General features: G+C 40.7%; 3 protein-coding genes across 10 annotated transcripts in view; 2 read left to right on the top strand and 1 right to left on the bottom strand.

The window, feature by feature from the left end:
• The window catches only part of LOC133664406 (endoplasmic reticulum membrane adapter protein XK-like), a 26,123-nt gene extending 18,822 nt beyond the window's left edge, over window positions 1-7,301 (top strand). For both annotated transcript variants that reach the window (XM_062069012.1, XM_062069013.1), the window contains exons 2-3: window positions 816-1,078; window positions 1,207-7,301. In XM_062069012.1, the coding sequence (XP_061924996.1) occupies window positions 816-1,078; window positions 1,207-2,006 (1,063 nt within the window). In that variant the 3' untranslated portion in view covers window positions 2,007-7,301. The remainder of the gene's footprint in view (window positions 1-815; window positions 1,079-1,206) is intronic.
• Window positions 4,717-21,264, bottom strand: LOC133664415 (dynein light chain Tctex-type 1-like). 3 transcript variants are annotated; one of them, XM_062069022.1, is made up of 7 exons: window positions 20,618-20,646; window positions 18,929-18,972; window positions 16,736-16,812; window positions 15,637-15,678; window positions 12,142-12,265; window positions 11,987-12,064; window positions 4,722-6,145 (listed from the first exon to the last, which is right to left on the bottom strand). In XM_062069022.1, the coding sequence occupies exons 1-7, from the start codon at window positions 20,629-20,631 to the stop codon at window positions 6,069-6,071; spliced, it is 456 nt and encodes a 151-aa protein (XP_061925006.1). In that variant the 5' UTR covers window positions 20,632-20,646; the 3' UTR covers window positions 4,722-6,068. The 3 variants fall into 3 exon arrangements, with proteins under 3 accessions (XP_061925007.1, XP_061925006.1, XP_061925008.1); XM_062069023.1 differs by lacking the exon at window positions 15,637-15,678 and having other exon boundaries at window positions 4,717-6,145; XM_062069024.1 differs by lacking the exons at window positions 18,929-18,972; window positions 20,618-20,646 and adding an exon at window positions 21,204-21,264.
• Window positions 21,230-21,373, top strand: part of LOC133664404 (synaptotagmin-like protein 5) — a 98,670-nt gene continuing 98,526 nt past the window's right edge. For 4 of the 5 annotated variants that reach the window (XM_062069008.1, XM_062069007.1, XM_062069009.1 and 1 more), the window contains exon 1: window positions 21,230-21,373. The gene's annotated coding sequence lies outside the window, so the exon portion shown is untranslated. The other variant, XM_062069005.1, reaches the window with a different exon arrangement.

Raw genomic sequence — 21,373 nt, 5'->3', positions numbered from 1 at the left:
ACCCTGCCCCATGTGGAGGAGTTCAAGTACCTAGGAGTCTTCTTCACGGGTGAGGGAAGAGTGGATCGTGAGATCCACACGCGGATCGGTGCGGCGTCTTCAATAATGCGGACGCTGTATCGATCCGTTGTGGTGAAAAAGGAGCTGAGCCGGAAGGCAAAGCTCTTAATTTACCGGTCGATCTACGTTCCCATCCTCACCTATGGTCATGAGCTTTGGGTTATGACCGAAAGGACAAGATCACGGGTACAAGCGGCCAAAAGGAGTTTCCTCTGTTAGATGGCGTGACTCTCCCTTAGAGATAGGGTGAGAAAATCTGTCATCCGAGAGGAGCTCAAAGTAAAGCCGCTGCTCCTCCACATGGAGGGGAGCCAGATGAGGTGGTTCAGGCATCTGGTCAGGATGCCAACCCGAACGCCTCCCTGGGGAGGTGTTTAGGCCACGTCCGACACGTTGGGAAGACTATGTCTCCCGGCTGGCCTGAGAACGCCTCGGGATCCCCCAGCAGGAGCTGGACGAAGTCGCTGGGGAGAGGGAAGTCTGGGCTTCTCTGCTTAGGCTGCTACCCCCGCGACCGGACCTCGGATAAGCTGAAGAAGATGGATGGATGGATAGATTATTATATGCTTATTGTCTTTGCCAACAGTGATACATAATCAAAATTTGTAAGGAATGTCTGCGATTGTATACATTTTTTGTCATGAAATCAATCAAGACATATTAATGGTGATAATTATTCAGACTATAATCATACAGTCAAGATCTATAGTCCTTGCATCCCTAATCAGAAGTAGTGTCTTGTGTGCACGTCTCAGGTGTCTGGAGGCGTTCTGGCTCTACGGCAGCGTGGGCCGCGTGGAGGATACTTATGTCAGCATCACCAGGAAGAAGCAGCTGCACCGCACAGGCTCCACGGAGGAGGTGGAGCACCAGGTGGGGCAGGCCGAAGGCAAGCTGATCACGCACCGGGCGGCGTTCGCACGCACCTCCGTCATCCAGGCCTTCCTGGGCTCCGCCCCCCAGCTCAGCCTGCAGCTCTACATCTGCGTGATGGAGCGAGGCCTGTCTGTGGGACGAGGTGAGACGGGGAAGCCCACGAGAGGGAGGGCGAGTGTGTGGTCAAAATGCCTAACAAACTGTGTGTGTGTGTGTGTGTTGTGTGTGTTGTGTGTGTGTGTGTGTGTGTTGTGTGTGTTGTGTGTTCAGTCACTCTGATGCTAATCTCGTTGCTCTCCATCGTGTACGGAGCGATGCGCTGCAACATCCTGGCCATCAAAATCAAGTACGACGACTACGACGTGAACTTGCAGCCCATGGCCTACGTGTGCATCTTCCTGTGGCGCGGCTGCGAGATCGCCACCCGCGTGATGGTGCTGGTCCTCTTCAGCTCCGTGCTGAAGAAGTGGGTGCTGCCCGTGATCGCCGTCAACTTCTTGGTCTTCTTCTTCTACCCGTGGCTCCTCTTCTGGAAGGGCCACTCGCCCTTCCCGGAGAACATCGAGAAGACGCTGTCGCGGCTGGGCACCGCCGTCACGCTGTGCATGCTCACCTTCCTGTACGCCGGCATCAACATGTTCTGCTGGTCGGGCGTGCAGGTGAAGCTGGACGACCCGGACCTGATCAGCAAGTCCCAGAACTGGTACCGCATGGCCGTGTTTTACATGGTGCGCTTCATCGAGAACGCCTCCATGCTGCTGCTGTGGTACATCTACAGGACGGACTTCTACCACATCCTCTGGGTGCCGCTGCTGATGCCCCTGCTGCTGGCGGCCTACGTCGCCGCCATTTTCTTCATGCTGATCTTCTACCAGTTCTTCCACCCGTGTCGGAGGCTCTTCAGCACCAGCATCAGTCACGACCTCAGGGACTGCTGCGCTTTTTTCTGCCTGACGTGCAGGTCTCCGGAGGAAGGCGACAAGCCTCGCAAGGCGCCTGGGGCCGCCGACGTACGCTGCGACATTCCCGACGCGGCAAACGGCAACAACAGCTGCACTTTGGCGCCATAAAAGTGCCACGCTGGTTTCTCACTATGTTTACATCCGACCTTTTTTTTTTTATCAGCCTCAATACAAACATGCACCAAACCCTGCATCACCTCTCCTGTATGTGACAACAAGAGATATGATGCCTGATTGTACTGTTACGAGGAGCAAAATATGTGAGTATTGTTTTTTTTTTTTTATATCTGTGAGGCCATGAGTCACAGATGCTCATAATTGCTCAAGCTAGAGCTGGTCAACTTTTCTGCACCAAACTTTTTATGTGCACAGGGAACTGAAAATGGCCTCCCCTCAACTATTTTTCTGCATGCGTCACCATTCTGTATTAATGACATTAATGCAAAAATAATGGAAGATGGTTTTTTTCCCAACTTTCCCAAAACTGTTCCCACAAAGTTTCAATCATAACCCCCCTTGTTGATACTACCTAGAAAAGCCAACATTTAAAAAATATCGATCCGTATTTGAGAATGTGCGTGAACAGCACCAGTGCACAATGTGGATGCTGAATTCGATTTTCCAATGTTCAGAATCAGAAATACATTATTAATCCCCGAGGGGAAATTAAGGTTTTCAGCACAATCCCATTCAAGGAAAAATATTTATGCCTTTTTTCCCACTATTCTGTAAAGACAGCCCTAACATAAAACGTGCAAATGTTCCCACAAAGTTTGAATTATAAACCACATTAACACGGCATAAAAAAGGTCACATTTTTTCACTATTTTGTATAAAAACACGGAATCGCACCTGCTAGTGTTCCCCAAACTGCTCCCTCTAAATATGAATTCAAAGTTACTTTAATTCTGCCTGTAAAAAAATGATATTTTTTTGTGTGTAAAAGACAAAGGAAGATAAAATGCCAGGGGCCGTACTTATCAAGCTTCTTAGAATTACTCCTAAGAAGTCTGCTAAGAGTTGACTTAAGAGTAAATAAATTCTTCGCTGAAAGCTGCACTTAAAAGTTAGTTATCAAGCGTCTTACTCACACTTTCAGCAAAGTGTAGGACTGAATCTTAAGTGTCACACTCAGAGCTGAATTACGACATTACTATGTGCCGTAAACGGAATTTTAGGTGACGTCATTTCTGTGTCCATAGAAATGACCAATCACGGAAGGGAATCCGTTGTCTAAGAATAAAGAAATATCTTGGAAATATTTAAGTGGACAATGGGAGTGTATATTTTGACAATAAACTACAAAATAATACAAAACAAACTAGTCCCCGCCGGCACTCACGCTACCGCTCCCTCTCTTCTCTCGCCCACACACTCACTGACGTCACTCACCTCACGGCCACACACATACGCTACTGTCATAACATTTTCTTTCCAATTCATTAATTAGGCAACTAATTTGAAACTTGTGTGGGTGGCTCTATATATACTAGCCCACTGCAGACACATGCAGAAATCAACAAGGAATCGAAAAGTATTAAATCTGTGACAAAAATAATATCCGCTCTGTCTAAACGATACCGTTTGATCAGCTGCTCGTCATCAAAAAAAACAAAACATTGTTCCGTTCCCTGAACGTTCGCGCACGTCTCTCTCGCCTCAGTGCCATCCCCTGCTGGCAACTCCTAACCACTTAAGACACCTCTGAAGGTCTCTTAAATATCGTGGAGAGTAGGAGTGATTCTTAGACTTAAGAACGTTGATAAAAAGCTTTTATTCTTAAGTTTGAGAGTAGGACTAAATTTCGCAAATTCTCAGGACTTAAGTGTAAAATGGCACTCTAAGAAGCTTGATAAGTACGGCCCCAGATCTTCTGTTGCGCCTCCTGATTTTCCAGGAAGTATTTTAAAAATGAGTCCAAGTTCTGGTTGATGGATGAAGAGACCTGTCCCAATACTTTTGCTCATATTTAGCATGCAGATTTGCGTGCATGAAGCCTCCTCCTTTCTACCTTTTTATCGATTTTATGGCTGCAGGCAACCAACGATGAAAGCTTTATAAATACTTGCTAATGTTGAGTTCTGAAAAATCAACAAAATCCTGTATAAAGTGCTGGTATTTTTGGCACCAACTACTCCCAAGCAGGAATTGAGACTGAACATGCTTTGTTTGCACATTTCCACATTAAGTTTGCCAGCTTTTTATGTCAGTTTGTATGAACAGAAATTACCTTTGTACTGAGAAATGTATTTTTGATTTGTTTCTGCATTTTTGTTTTTATTGCAGTTTTTTGAAAACTCTACTAGATGACATAGTGTTTATTGGATGACATTCCGATAAAGAAATAAAAGGTATATTTATACTATACTGTACTTTAAAAGGTAAGGTAAACACATTCTATGCTGACCTCTAGTGGACTAAAGCAAAACTACAGACTTAATAATACAGCCCCAGTTAAATGCTTTTATTGTGAAATAAAATTGTAAAAAAATGGATAGACATAGTATATATACACTATATTGCCAAAAGTATTTGGCCACCCATCCAAATGATCAGAATCAGGTGTACTAATCACTTGGCCAGGACACAGGTGTATAAAATCAAGCACTTAGGCATGGAGACTGTTTCTACGGACATATGTGAAAGAATAGGCCGCTCTCAGGAGCTCAGTGATTTCCAGCGTGGAACTGTCATAGGATGCCACCTGTGCAACAAATACAGTTGTGAAATTGCTTTGCTCCTAAATATTCCAAAGTCAACTGTTGGCTTTATTATAAGGAAATGGAAGAGTTTGGGAACAACAGCAACTCAGCCCCGTAAACTGACAGTGAGGGGTCAGCGGATGAAGAGGGGGCCGACTTTCTGCACAATCAGTTGCTACAGACTTCATGTGACCTTCCAATTAGCCCACGTACAGTACGCAGAGAGCTTCATGGAATGGGTTTCCATGGCCGAGCAGCTGCATCTAAACCATGTATCACCAAGTCTAATGCAAAGCGTGGTATGCAGTGGTGTAAAGCATGTCGCCAATGGACGCCTTCTCTGGAGTGATGAATCATGCTTTTCCATCTGGCAATCTGATGGACCAGTCTGGGTTTGGAGGTTGCCAGGAGAACGCTACATTTCAGACTGCATTGTGCCGAATGTGAAATTTGGTGGAGGAGGAATTATGGTGTGGGGTTGTTTTTCAGGAGTTGGGCTTGGCCCCTTAGTTCCAGTGAAAGGAAATTTGAATGCTCCAGGATACCAAAACATTTTGGACCATTCCATGCTTTCAACCTTGTGGGAACAGTTTGGAGCGGACCTCTTTGTCTTCCAACATGACTGTGCACCAGTGCACAAAGACAGGTCCATAAAGACATGGATGACAGAGTCTGGTGTGGATGAACTTGACTGGCCTGCACAGAGTCCTGACCTGAACCCGATAGAACACCTTTGGGATGAATTAGAACGGAGACGGAGAGCCAGGCCTTCTCCACCAACACCAGTGTGTGACCTCACCAATGTGCTTTTGGAAGAATGGTCGAAAATTCCTATAAACACACTCCGCAACCTTGTGGACAGCCTTCCCAGAAGAGTTGAAGCTGTAATAGCTGCAAAAGGTGGACCCACATCATATTGAACCCTATGGGTTAGGAATGGGATGGCACTTCCAGTTCATATGGGAGTCAAAGCAGGTGGCCAAATACTTTTGGCAATATAATGTTTATATAACAGTAGTACACAACCTTTGCTAAACAAAATGGAAAAAGAGTTGTGTAATAAGGACAAATTCACCTTTATTTTTCTGTAGATACTAAATAAAAAAAGAAATGTATTGGTGCCCCCTACACAAATTCTGACAAGTAAATAATAAATACTTTTGTAAGTTTAAAGTATCATATAAAGACATTTAAAGTACTCTGGTGTGTTTTCCTAAATCCTGCAGTGGTTTCAGTCTTATTTTATTTAGGAATGTAATGATGGAGTGCTTACATAAAGCTGAGGGATTGCTGCACAAGTGTTTGATTCTTAGCTGACCACAAAGTAACTCCTGAAAGTTGGGAGTGATCACACAAACGAGCAACACGCTGCTTCGTTGTTGCCCCCTGAACATTCTTACTTCCATTTCCCTGTATTGGAAACAAACTACTACCAAAGCTGACGACCGTCCTTGTTCTTAGGATGGGGTCACGGCTGCAAAGCCACAGCAAAGACGCCGACGACGCAATACATGGTGCGGTTTTCCCATCGGACTGTACAGCTTCCTAAAAGACAGAAACAGAAGCAACATCTACAGTAACCAAAGATCAGCGATATAAGGCAAGGAAACTTGATTTAAAACGCACAATTCATACACAAGGCCTGTCAAAGGGCTTTACAGAATATTAAAAGGCAAAAAAATATATATAAATCATATTTCAGATAAAAGTTTGAAAATACAATGATCATAAAAACAATCATACTCAAATTTAAAATGGATCAAATACAGTAGATAAAATACTTTCAGTTGTCATATGCACAATTAAATAAAAGTGTTTTCAGCCTGGATTTGAACATTGCCAACGTTGAGGCCCGTCTCACATCTTCAGGAAGACTATTCCATTTTTTAAGAACACAAAACCGAAACACAGTTTCACCATGTACAATCCTGAATCTAGGCACCAGCAGGAGAGAGAGAGAGACTTTTATTAGTAGGTTGCACAGTACAGTACATATTCCGTACAATTGACCACTAAATGGTAACACCCGAATAAGTTTTTCAACTTGTTTAAGTCGAGGTCCACTTAAATTGATTCATGATACAGATATATACTATCATATAGTATAGGAGTTCACTCCCTGAGGTTCTCAGAGCTGGAGATGGTTCATATGTCTCTAACATGTCAGAGATGTACTTTGGCACAAGACTACGAAAAGACTTGTACACAGGGAGAGCGGGTTTAAAGTCTATTCTCTGAGCAGTGACCTGAATACTGGACTAATATGGCTGTTTTTCATGTGTCAAGTCAGGACTCGAGCAGCAGCGTTTTGGCTGTACTGCAGCTGCTTTACAGGTCGTTTAGAAAGCCTAGTGAGAAGGCCATTACAATAGTCTAACCTGCTGGAGACAAAGGCATGCATTAGCCTTTCTAAGTCTGATTTAGACATTATTTCTCTGATTTTGGCAATGTTTTTCACATGGTAAAAAGCTGCTGGTGTTATTGACTTAATGTGGCTGTTAAAGTTCAAGTCTGAGTCCATTATTACTCGTACATTTCTGACCTGATTATTAGGTTTCAGGGAGAGGGTCTTAAGGTAACTAATAATAGTTTCCCTTTGCTTCTGTGTGCCAAGGACAATGATTTTAATTTTTTCCGAGTTTCGCTGAGGAAAAATTGTTTTGCATCCACACACTGATCTGTTCAATACAGCGACAAAGTGAATCAACAGGCCGACGTTCACCTGCCGTCAGTGACACGTGGATCTGAGGGTCATCTGCGTAGTTGTGGTAGGACACATTGAAGTTGCGTATGAGCTGACCGAGTGGCAGCATGTACAAGTTGAACAATATCGAAAATTTTGCCCTGAGGAACTCTGCAGGTCATAGCTATTTGGTCCGAGACAAAGCCCTTTTGGTTCCTGGAACCTGTAGTTCCAGAAACTAGAGGTTCCTGTAGAAATGTGTGGTTTGTGTTTCCACCGCATTTCACAGTTCTGGGTAGTTTATACAAATACGCATGTACGCACAAGTTTAGTATATTTCTACACTGATACCATGTAAATAAACAGACACTATTAGGTCAGAGTTATTTTACTAAAAAGTAAATGAAATACAAAGCACTAATATACAAAACGATATTTAAAAAATAAAGTGTACCGAATTGTTCATAAAAAGTCAATGTCCAACAGTCAGATAGTCGTCCTCAGTAAATGATGAATTCATGAGGGTCATGTGATTACTTTTGGATCATTTCAGCTGTAAATAACGATAGATAAATAATAAATGTCAGTCTTTATCTCACGCCGACAACACACACACACATCGGCTTTAGCATTGGCTCGTTAGCATTAACATTCTGTTCACTCGGGTTGAGGCTAATAACTACACAAGTGGAATGTCACTGACTACTTTTACAACATGTAATAAAGTAAACAGTTAATATTTGATGACATTTACCTTCATTCCACTCGTGTATTGCCTCAATTATTTCACATTTATCCTACAAAGTCTGAGTAGTAACAAGCTGAGCTCGTTGCTTCGAGTCTGGCTTCATACTCCTCTGTAAATACGTTTAAAATAGTCTGTCCACCTCTCGTATCTATATGAAGTTTGTAAAAAATGATAAACAACAATAAACTGCATATAGTTTAAAGACTATGGCTAAATAAAAACACTGATCAGCGTTCTTCAGCACAAAGATGCCCCACAAAAGTTCTTGCAAGTCGAAAGTGTATTTTCTTCTTCTTTCTCTCCGTTGTCAAGCCTGATGTAATGGAAATACACAAGAAATAAGAAATAAACAAGTCATTTAGCGGTCATGTGTTTGAAAAATAAGTTTTAAAAACGCCCTTAACTGTGTTCAACCAATCATCGTTCGACAGCACAGCCCGCCCCCAATAAGGTTCCACAAATCTTACAAAAGTCCCACCTGGCTGGCAGGAACTCCGAAAACTTCCTGAAGAACTAAATCGCCTTGTTTTTGGTGGAAACAAAGGGAACTTTATTTACCTGGGTAAATGGGAAAGTTCCTGCGGTGGAAAAGGGCCTGCAGTTACCAATTTCAACAAAGTATGTCCTGTGATCAAAAAGACTGCATATGGCAGTCGAAACATGTCAGGTAAAAATTCCATCGAATATGCCGAAAATATTGTCTGATTACAAGAACATTTGAAAAGTTTAGGACTTGAACCAGTTAAGAGCAGAACCTGATATTTCCACAAAGTTTTCTAACCTCTGTGATAAGATAGTATGGTTAACTGTGTCAAAGGCAGTGCTCAGGTCCAGCAAAAACCAAGACTGAGACTTTTCCTCCATCTGTGTTCAGGCGGATATCATTAGTCACCTTGACCAGAGCAGTTTCAGTGCTGTGGCGGGGCCTAAAGCCTGACTGGAAAGTATCAAACACATTGGTAAACAGGAGAACGTCACTAAGCTGTTGGTATACCATTTTTTCTACAACTTGCCCAAAAAATGTCAGGTTTAATATGGGCTGATAGTTGTTGAGTACTGTGGCATTTAGACTACTCTTCTTTAAGAGGGGCTTAAGGACCACAGTTTTTAGGGCCTTTGGTAATGTTTCACTCCGAAGTGAGATGTTAACTAGATGAGCGAATTGCGGTAACAAACTGCTCATCACAGATTTTTAGAAATCTAGTGGGTAACTTATCAAGGCAGCATGTTGATTAACTCAAAACTGTATGTAATTTCTTCAACTGTTTTGTCAGTATCAGGAGTGAAATGTACCAGCGCTAGTTGACTAGCTGGCTACAGATTAGCTATTTGTTCTCCAGAAATAATTAGATTAAATGCCTTCAACTTTATCATGAAGGAATATTGCAAACTCATTGCACTTTGATGTGGAAATGAGTTCTATTGGAAGTGAAATTGGAGGGTTTTTTCATCTGTTTACAAACAGGACACGAGTGGTTACATTTTAATTATTTCAAAAAAATAGGTTTCCCTTCTACGCAAAGTCTGGTTGAACACATTTAACTTTTCTTTGTAAATCTCATAATGAGTTTGGAGCTTTTATTTGCGCTATTTCCGTTTGGCTCTGCGGCACTACCTTTTTTGTGTCCGAACCGAGTCTTTATTTCTCCATGCTGCCTCTTTCCTACTTTTAACCATTCTAACCTAAACAGGAGCAATGGTGTCCAAAACCTTTACAACACTTGATGTATGAGTTCAACAGATCATCAACATTACATACGGGGTGTTTTCTAACCTATATCATTTCCACAAACTGTGTCAGTATTCTTATCATTTATGAGTCTTCCCCTAACAGCCACAGACCCAACTGCTGCTTTGGGTCGAATAGACAAGTTGAAGAAAACACAGGATGATTTGATAAAGCAACATTGGTAACATTAACGTTTGAACTTGCAAGACCCTTCGTAATGACCAAATCAAGAGTGTGGCCTCTGCTGTGGGTGGGCTTGTGTACATGCTGAGTTGGACCAAACATTTCAAGGACAACACTGAGTTCTTTAGCATGCCTGTCATTGGCTACATCTACATGCACATTTAAGTCCCCTGTGATTATCAACAATCAAAGTCAGTGCACACAAATTAAAGTAGTTCCATAAAATAAATGAATTTGAATTCTGTGGTTTGCAGATTGTGATAAAAAAGTATGAATACCGTGTTTTCCGGACTATAAGGCGCACTTAAAATCCTTTTTTTCCCTTAAAACTTGACAGTGCGCCTTATAACCCGGTGCGCCTAATGAACGGGATGATTCAGTTTTTTCTCACCGACTTCGAAGCAATTTTATATGGTACGTGGTGTAATAAGTGTGACCAGTAGATGGCAGTCAAACATAAGAGATACGTGGTAGGAGGTATGATGGCAATTTTTAATTTTCCTGAGGGAACTCTCCTAAAGGAATCAATAAAATAATATCTATCTATCTATCTATATCACTCAAGTAAACAACACCAACATTTTATATGTTCCATTGAAAATATAGAACATAACACACGGCGCTCAAATCTATCAAAATGTTTTAGTATGACTTTGGTAAGCTATGAAGCCGCTCCGCTTGGTGGATTGTCGGCGCATTAAACATACGAGTATTACTATGGTGTGTGTATAAGATAAGACACATTATCTGGCGTTTTGTTTCGCAATATTATGCAAAAGCAACTTTTCTTACCTTCTGGTACCTGCTGATCTGTATTTGGGATCTGCATAAATCCTGAAAATTTGCGCACGTTCGCCTTTGTAGTCCGTACCAATGACGTACTCGATAGGCTTCTTCTTTTTCTCTATCTTCTTATGTGAAATTCATCCTCCGCCGTTGCCATTTCTAAAATAAAGTAGCGTAAAGTTCTTACCTTATCTGTCAGTAAACTCGCCATGAAAGTGCTAAAACATACCGGTATAGTGAGTTTACATAATTCACCCAAGGAACTTTAGTTATTAGAGTTTCGGTCGGACGGTTTTTCACGGGACACATTTCCGGATGAGGAGATGATGCTCTGATATTGATTTATGTAAAGTCTGAATGTCATTAAAACAGTTAGCTCCATCTTTTGACACTTCTTCCGCACCCGTCCTTGCACGCTACACCGCTACAACAAAGATGATGGGGAGAAGACGCTGCCAAAGGTGAGCCACGTAAATAAGACCGCCCACAAAACGGCGCATCCGGAAGGGACTGTCAGAAAGCGACTTGAAGATGATCTGTAAAACATCATCTATGCAACAGTTTGTGCTGAAAAAAAAGTTTCGTTGTACTTGTGCAATGACAATAAAGACTTATCCTATCCTATCCAGTTTGACCAAAGAACCACCATTACATGTTATGTAGACCACAAGGAAGTGTATTCAATTTAGAAAAAAAGTAAAAATAATATGACTCCTTTAATGCGCCCTATAATCCGGTGCCCCTTTTTATATGAAAAAAGATCGAAAATAGACCATTCATCGGCAGTGTGCCTTATAATCCGGTGCGCCCTATGGTCCGGAAAATACGGCAAATTTTTTAATCTCCATATTGAATGACACATATTCAAATGATAAAAAAAACAAAAAACTAATGACAATTTGTGGGTGCGGATATTCTCCCTGAATATGGCACAAACAGCCCAGCCCTCTGGGTTTGTTGTGAGTCAAACACACAGTTAAAGTGAAATGGGCTTAATATAACAGGAAGCTTTGCTGTTTTTGAGGACGCACAGCACGAGGAGCAATATTACACTTTCTTATATGTATTTGTTTTATTATACAGTGGTTTCCATCTCTTCGCACTTATGTGATGGTTAAACATGTTAAGACTTAAAACATAGCCAATATAGTCAACAAAGATTTATGATCGCCACTGTTTGATGATGGATTTGATTATTTAAAAAATAGCTTTAAAATCAATACTTTTTGGAAGTGGACCAGTGTTCTGTGTACTTACCGTCCGTGGTGTTGTCCCAGTAACAGGAGTTAGCCGTGTGGAGACCAGCCCCGCTCTTCTGCATGATGGTGCAGTTAACTAAAACATAACCCAAACACCCACTTTGAGTGAGCCGCGCCAACGCAACATGCATGATTATGCACCTTATGTTGTACCTATGTACTTGAAAGGTTTGACTTGTTTGACGAGATGAGTCAAAGACTGTTCCACAATGCTGGCGGTCCACTGGTTTACTTTACTTTGGCTGTAGTCCGTACCGCCGATGACGCCCTCGATGCACTGAAACAAGAAAACAACTGCACTTTTTTGAAATTTTGCCTACCGTTCACAATCATGAGAGACGAGAACAAATATGTTGTTTTTTTTTTTAGGATTTTAAAGAAACGTTTGGAAGATGCGGCTAATGGGAGTCACCGTTGTAGCCTTCAAAGCCCTCTAAAACAACTCCAAAACCCTCCATCAACGTTTTATATACACACTGTAAGTGTATATATATATACAGTATATATATGTATAAATACAATGGAGTAACAGACACATCCATAACACTATGTAATATGTACAATATTAACCTTATTTTGGTCATTTCAAGCATTGCCAGGACATCTTTCTTCAGTGCATTTATTTCCGTTTCCATAGCAGCGCACTTCCGATTTCCAGCAACAAAGGTGTGTTCTTACTTACGGAAAAAAACGTGAGTGTTCTCTAATCATGGCAGACTTGGTAACAGACAATGAAGATGACTAAGAATTCTCAAACTTATCTTTTTTAACCTGAACATACCAAGGATGAACTGCTGCTTCCAGAAGCGAGCACAAAGGAAGGGTGAAACGTCGGAGCGGACGGAAGCCGAGAGAGACCTTGGAGCCAAGCTATTTCAAAATAAATAGTGTGCTTACCCAAACTAAACCGGAAAATGCGTCCCCGGCTAGCTGGACCAAACGCACAACTGTCCATCGAGTGACTCACTATAAAATTGATCTTGACACACGCAGCACATCATGCGTGTTGTTATAACTACATACGCTGTCGAGACCCTCTGTATAGACTGGACCATGACACAAACAACAAGCAATAACCGAACCGGCGTACAGTGGAGCCTGACCGAGCAGTTGGAAGACCTGGATTTTGCTGATGATTTAGCACTGATTTAGCACTCCTAGCACACACACACCAACATATGCAGGATAAGTCATGCAAACTGGAAACAACAGCTGCTTCGCTTGGACTCAAAATCAACACATCAAAAACTAAGTTAATGCGTATCGACAACAAGAACAACTCCCCAATAAACATGGATCATAATCAGTTAGACGAGGTTGCCACCTTTACATACCTAGGAAGCATTATTGCTGTGGACGGAGGAACGGAGGAGGATGCCAGTGCCAGAATTGGAAAAGCAAGGACCACATTCATTATTCTAAATAAAATCTGGTAAAGCAAAAAAACATATCACTCAAGACCAAACTGCAAATCTTCAACTCAAACGTCAAATCCACCTTACTCTACAGTTCAGAAACCTGGAAGATCACCGCCAACATACTCAACAAAATACAGACATTCTTCAACCGCTGCCTCCTAGGTATCTGCTGGCCTAACACCATCTCCAATGCCAACCTGTGGGACCTCACTAGACAAGACACAATAGAAACACAAATCAGGAGGAGGAAATGGAACTGGATTGGTCACACACTGCGTAGACACAATAGATCAATCACGAAACATGCTCTAACATGGAACCTGCAAGGCAAGAGGAAGAGAGCCACCTGGAGAAGAACCACAGAGCAGGAGATGAAGGCGCAAGGGCTGTCATGGCAACAACTGGAGCGGAGGGCACAAGACCGAAGGGGATGGAGGAGTTTCATCAATGGCCTATGTTCCTTAGGGAATTTAAAGGCCTAGGTAAGTAATATGTTTTTCAGTAAGTTTTTCACTCAGTACAGATTGGTGTCCAGTCGCAGTGTGTTAACATTACAAACTCAAACACGATTCTGGGGCTGATTTATAAGCTAGCTTATCTCTTGCCGTAGCTAGTTGTTACGGTTAATACTAAAGCATGCCGGTGTGTTAGTACGCTGGAAAAAAAAGAGTTATTCCGTGGTCGCTCTTACAATAACAATGACGCTACAGTAGGGATGTAACGGTACACAAAAATTTTGGTTCGGTACATACCTTGGTTTAGAGGTCACGGTTCGGTTCATTTTCGGTACAGTAAGAAAACAACAAAATATAAATTTTTGGGTTATTTACCAAATTTGTAAACAATGGCTTTATCCTTTCAACATTGGGAACACTATAATAATTCTGCCCACGTTAATCAACATTAAACTGCCTCAAGTTGTTGCTCAGATTAAATAAAATGACAAAACTTTTCTTCTACTTATAAAAAGTGCAACATTAAACAGTTTCAAGTCAACTCATCATGCTTAATTTATTACAGCATTTGGGAAGCCTGTAGTTGATTTGTATTATGTAAATGTTATATTTTTATCAACATGTAATAGCAGGGACCCTGCCATTCAAAACTAGGCTGCTCCATTACTAAGGATTAATGTAACTATAGCTGAAAAAATAGTACAATAGCAATAGGAGAGACAATTCATCCCTGAACACCATGGAGTTCATGTAGGCTTTATGATGCAGTTACATTATTATATCAACTATCAGAGACTGAAACTCTTCATTTAACATAATGTCCTTTTTTGCTGCTTCAACACAGCTCAATCAACACAGACAAAGGTAAAGTGAAATAACAGACAGACAGGGCTTTGCTGTCCGTAACACACACACACACATACACACACACAAACACACACACACACCGCAAAATGAGCTAACGTTACGCTAAAAGCGAATTAGCCTTCACCTCAAGCCAGGACTGCGAGCAAGCGAGCTGAGCTGCAGTTTATATTTCTAGAACGTCAACGGGCTCATGGTGATGTTACTAGTAGTGGACTGGGAGGTGTTTATTATAATTTGGGGAGAGTCCGCTGCCTGATGCTTTCCTGCTAAACGCTAAGCACTGACTAAATGCGCTCTGAATACGCACTGCTGATTGGCTGTTATCACTCTGAATACGCACTGCTGATTGGCTGTTACCGCTCTGAATACGCACTGCTGATTGGCTGTTACCGCTCTGAATATGCACTGCTGATTGGCTGTTACCGCTCTGTTTGTAACCAATCAGATGGTTGTGTGGGTGGGACAACGCTGGGTGCTGTGTAGAGTACTGACAGGGACAGGCGGAAGGAAGCGGAGCAGCTTGTTAAGATTTTAGCTTAGGCGGCTACTTTATATGTTCGTGTGGAAACTCGTTCGGTACACCTCCGAACCGAACCCCCCGTACCGAAACGGTTCAATACGAATACACGTACCGTTACACCCCTATGCTACAGCTTTAATATTATACAGATTACGGAAAGTAAATTAAGAATTGTTGGTGGTTTTAGAATGCATTTTAAAGTGATTTAGTGGTAGCCGTTGCTAGCCACCTAGAACAAGCCAATTTTTACATGTTAGACTTCAAAATACACATTTTGTCTTCTTGTCTCTCATAAGGATTGTGAACAATAGACAACATTAAAAAAAAAAGTGCAGTTCCCCTTAAATAGTACAATATTTATCATTACAGAAATTGTTATCTTTTATACCTCTTTAATGTTGTTACTGGCGTCATCAGCATTGAAGAGCACCTATAAGAAAAACACAGCGTGTGAATGGAACTCGTACCACCCACTTTGGAGCAAACATATTAAATTAGCTTAGCAGAAAATCATATATTTTCCACCTTTTGATGTTTATAACTGATTTTTAGTTTTATTCCCAAAGTTTTTTCAAAACGTAATATTATGCATTGCTCAAGAACATTTGATTGCTGTATTAAATCAAATTGTTTTTTTAATGTATTTTTTTATTTTATGAACCTTTATTTATAATATGAACACAATGATTGTATTCTATGAATACAATCAAGAAATAATAATAAACAAAACAAGTACAGCAATAGTACACAAACAGTACAAAACAGCGCCAGGTGGTTGTAAACTCAATAAAGTAACTAAAATAGAATTCAATTTATATATATGGTTCAGGCATCTGGTCAGGATGCCACCTGAACGCCTCCCTATGGAGGTGTTTCGGGCACGTCCGACCGGTAGGAGGCCACGGGGAAGACCCAGGACACGTTGGGAAGACTATCTCTCCCGGCTGGCCTGGGAACGCCTGGACGAAGTGGCTGGGGAGAGGGAAGTCTGGGCTTCCCTGCTTAGGCTGCTGCCCCCGCGACCCGACCTCGGATAAGCGGAAGAAGATGGATGGATGGATATATATTTATAACAAAATGTAAAGCCATAGGCTCACACAAATTCCGTAAATAATTCAAATTTGGAACACAGCATCATAGTTTTCAGTTTGTTGGTTGTTAGAGGTAGAGAGTGTTTTAAAGTAGAGTTCTAATTCTTTTTTAAAGGCACAAAAAACAGGTCGGGTATTGAGAAACTAACATTTATGGATATAAAACTTAGCCAATAGTATAATGAGGTTGCAAAGGGTCTATTAAATCACGTACAACTAGTCAGGAGAACACTCTGACGTCATCAAGGTGAGACACAATTATGTCATAGCGATTAGAAATATAATCCTGTCGTACAGCAAACTAGCAAACCCAAACTCGCTCCTCCTCGCCACACACACCCTGGTCATGTTAACTGCTAGCGGTCTTAAAATGCAGGTAAATGTCACCAGCCGTACCTCTTCGCCAGAGTTATATTCCTCCATTTCAGCCTGGGTTGGTTTTATCAGCAGGACCGCTTGTCGTAATGTTGTTCCTGTCCAAACCAACGAGTGCAGAAAAGAGATAACACAAACTGCTAATAGTCAGTCTTCACTACGGCGACCTCTAGCGGTTTCTTTCTTTCCATCCATCCATTTACTACAGCTTATTCCCTTCGGGGTCGCTGGAGCCTATCTCAGCTACAATCGGGCGGAAGGCGGGGTACACCCTGGACAAGTCGCCCCCTCATCGCATTTCTTTTAGTTTATTTCGAACATGAACACACTTACAGCATAATACATCGCACAATTTCATATCATTTCTCTTTACACCATGTCCGAAAAGGAGTGGGAAGAAGTGAAGCTTATTTAAATCCTACCCCTTTCCCACTTCAGAGCGTTTATATATACATTCATTTACTGACCTTTTTATAGTAAAATGACATCCGCGAATGAGTAATACAACAGTTTTGTAATATGTAATTCATTAAGTCAGTCATTATTAACATACTGAGATGAAGAATATCTTATTTTCAATAAGGTTGAAAGTATTTGTCATAATTCTTCTTCTTTGTACTTTGTAAACACTATTAATTTGAACAACCTCTTAAACTGGATCATGTCAGTACAATGTTTAACTTCTTTACTTAATCCATTCCATAATCTAATTCCACATACTGATATGCTAAAGGTTCTAAGTGTTGTACGTGCATACAAATGTTTTAAATCAGATTTTCCTCTAAGGTTATTATCCTATTTAGTTGAGAAGAATTGTTGTGCATTGTTTGGTAGCAGGTTATAGTTTGCTTTGTACATAATTTTAGCTGTTTGCAATTTTACCAAATCATCGAACTTTAATATTTTTGACTCAATAAATAAAGGGTTTGTATGTTCTCTATATCCAACATTATGTATCAGTCTAATTGATCTTTTTTGTAACACGGTTAACGAATGTAGCGCACATTTGTAGTTATTTCCTCATATTTCTGCACAATAACTCAGTTTATTTGTGTACATCATTTAAATAATCTCTGATGTTTCTTTCTAGTATTGACATATTTTTTTCCCCCTATTCTTGGAAGGATTAGCTTGTGGCGAATGAGGTGAGTTAAACATAATATTTCTGAAAATACATATTTAATTTAAATCTCACTTTAACAGTTAAAAGTTGAATGCATATTCGTGTTATTATTTCAAACTGCACTTATTCTTTCCTAAATCGCTGGTGTTACTGCTTACCACTAGATGGAGCCAGCGTGCCGCCAGATGTTTAATATCTGCAGAACTCTTTCCCCCTGTAGATACTGCCATCGAACCACTTTGTAGTTAAAGAGGCTGTTTGCAACTTGTTCATAGTTACATTTTTTAAACAAAAATATACAACAAGAACACCATTGGCCAGAGAATAGATGGATAGACAGATAGATAGATAGATAGATAGATAGATAGGTAGATAGATAGATAGATAGATAGATAGATAGATAGATAGATAGATAGACAGACAGATAGACAGACAGACAGACAGACAGACAGACAGACAGACAGACAGACAGACAGACAGACAGACAGACAGACAGACAGACAGATAGATAGATAGACAGACAGACAGACAGACAGACAGACAGACAGACAGACAGACAGACAGACAGACAGACAGACAGACAGACAGACAGATAGATAGATAGATAGATAGATAGAACTTTATTGATTCCTTCAGGAAAATTAAAATTCCAGCACCAGTGTACAGAATTGAGATCGAATTTAAAAAGTACAAAGTAAATAATGGGGGTATAAATGGAAACAAAATAGAAAAATATTACAATAAGAATACAAATAAAAAGCAACAATGAGAATAAAAATATAACAGTAAAATAAGAATATAAAAAGAGAAACTAGGCAGTAGTGACCATGTTATGAAAAAGTGTTACCATTAGTGGTTTAACAGAACACATTTGTTTTTAAACTGTCTATATTTTTGTTTTTTATTATATAGGTTTATGTAATCATCCCTGCGATGAGGTGGTGACTTGTGCAGCTAGGGTAGACTCCAGCACCCCCCTTTACCCCGATAGGGACAAGCGGTAGAAAATGGATGGATGGATGGAAGTTTATGTAATGTATTTAAAATTCCATCCCGAACAAAAATAATTTGTGCTTACGGCTGTCACTCACTCTGTCTCGTCAACACGTAGGTGCAGGGAGCACATGAACACATACTAAAGTAGTCCAAGAAAAGTAACAAATAATTAGCAGTCATGTTGTTATGATAAAATATACATTCAACGACAGCTACCACTATCTGAATCGCTATCACTATCACTGGTTTGCAAAGTTTTTTCACAAAGTACCACCTAAGAAAAAACTTGGCTCTCCAAGTACCACCATAATGACCAACATTAAAACACAGTAGCGTTGTAGTCTTAAGCATTCATCAAAAACATGGCTGAGGTTAAGTATATTTAATATTTTTGGCCACTGTAACATTGCACACAGTTTGAACAGTAACACTGTGTTTGAATTAGGGTTGTACGGTATACCGGTATTAGTATAGTCCCGCGATACTAATGAATCTTATTCGGTAGTATACCGCCTCTGAAAATGATACCAAGTACAGTAGCGTATCTAGTCGATACTACTATGATTATGTCAATATTTTTTGGCATCACAACATCATCTTTCGTTTAAAAAAATGTATATTATGTTTATGAACTCAGGAAATATGTCCCTGGACACATGAGGACTTTGAATATGACCAATGTATGAGCTTGTAACTACTTGGTATCGGATTGATACCCAAATTTGTGGTATCATCCAAAACTAATGTAAAGTATCAAACAACAGAAGAATAAATGAATATTACATTTGAACAGAAGTGTAGATAGAACATGTTAAAAGAGAAAGTAAGCAGATATTAACAGTAAATGAACAAGTAGATTAATAATTCATTTTCCACCACCTGTCCTTAATAATGTTGACAAAATAAAAGAATGGAAAATGACACAGTATGTTACTGCATATGTCAGCAGCTAAATTAGGAGCCTTTGTTTGCTTACTTACTAATAAAAGACAAGTTGTCTTGTATGTTCACTATTTTATTTAACTTGCAATAAGAAACATATGTTTAATGTACCGTAAGATTTTTTGTTAAAATAAAGCCAATATTGCAATTTTTTGTGGTCCCCTTTATTTAGAAAAGTACCGAAAAGTACCGAAAGTTAAAGTTAAAGTTAAAGTACCAATGATTGTCACACACACACCAGGTGTGGTGAAATTATTCTCTGCATTTGACCCATCACCCTTGATCACCCCCTGGGAGGTGAGGGGAGCAGTGAGCAGCAGCGGTGGCCGCGCCCGGGAATAATTTTTGGTGATTTAACCCCCAATTGCAACCCTTGATGCTGAGTGCCAAGCAGGGAGGTAATGGGTCCCATTTTTATAGTCTTTGGTATGACTCGAGTCTTTGATATGACTCGAGTCTTTGACAAATAATTTTAGTACCGGTACCGGTCCCAAAATATTGGTATCGTTACAACACTAGTACCTATACTACCATTTAGAGCAGGGGTCGGCAACCCAAAATGTTGAAAGAGCCATATTGGACCAAAAATACAAAAACACATCTGTCTGGAGCCGCAAAAAGTTAAAAGCCATATTACATGTGTCATGAGATATACATTTAATTAAGAGGACTTAAAGGAAACTAAATGAGCTCAAATATACCTACAAATGAGGCATAATGATGCAATATGTACATATCGCTAGCCTAAATAGCATGTTAGCATCGATTAGCTTGCAGTCATGCAGTGACCAAATATGTCTGATTAGCACTCCACACAAGTCAATAACATCAACAAAACTCACCTTTGTGCACTCATGCACAACGTTAAAAGTGTGGTGGACAAAATGAGACAGAATAAAAGTGGCATAAAACACGTCCTAGAAAGTCGGAGAAAGTTACACATGTAAACAAACTATACGGTGAGTTCAAGGACCGCCAAAATTAGTAGGACAAAACGGCGCTCGCCAAATACTCGAATTAGTGAAGCATGTTTAATATAAGCAGTGTGATTTATAACAATTAGGGAGGTTTGTGTCATGTTTGTCCTCCTACAGAAACCATACTAAACAAAAAAATAGATTTTTTTCCCCCTCATCTTTTTCCATTATTCATACATTTTTGAAAAATCTCCAGAGAGCCACTAGGGCGGCGCTAAAGAGCCGCATGCGGCTCTAGAGCCGCGGGTTGCCGACCCCCGATTTAGAGGAAGAGTATCGAATTGTTCCACGCATTTTACATGCAAGATGCATTATTTGTGTTAAATGAATAATGCCAAAATATTATTATTATTCATTATAATAAGAGCTGAATACATGACAATATTTAGAGGGATTTTTTTACCCGGCAGAATCTTTGGGCTTCAATGAGAGAATATGGACACACACTCACCACGCCCCCTCATCCAGGAACACCCTGCCAGTGGGTGTGTGTACTCACACAGTGCCGAGGCGCACCAGCGAGCAGCCCACACACTTGTCACGGATCCCCGGCATTAGCTGGCTCCTCTCCCCGGCCCCCGGAGCTCCCTCGCCGGCTTCCCCGTCACCCTCCTCCGGCAG

The sequence above is a fragment of the Entelurus aequoreus genome, linkage group LG14, assembly GCF_033978785.1.
Source record: "Entelurus aequoreus isolate RoL-2023_Sb linkage group LG14, RoL_Eaeq_v1.1, whole genome shotgun sequence".
Taxonomy (NCBI): Eukaryota; Metazoa; Chordata; class Actinopteri; order Syngnathiformes; family Syngnathidae; genus Entelurus; species Entelurus aequoreus.
The sequence above is the reverse complement of the archived record's forward strand: the minus strand, read 5'-3'. Positions and strand labels throughout refer to the sequence as shown.

Excerpts from the sequence above, each read along its gene's own strand:
- LOC133664415 (XM_062069022.1), bottom strand. Across the intron at positions 12,065-12,141 it reads CAAACCTTTCAAGTACATAG|TTAACTGCACCATCATGCAG; the intron begins GTACAACATAAG and ends GTTATGTTTTAG. Across the intron at positions 6,146-11,986 it reads CTGGGACAACACCACGGACG|GAAGCTGTACAGTCCGATGG; the intron begins GTAAGTACACAG and ends TCTGTCTTTTAG.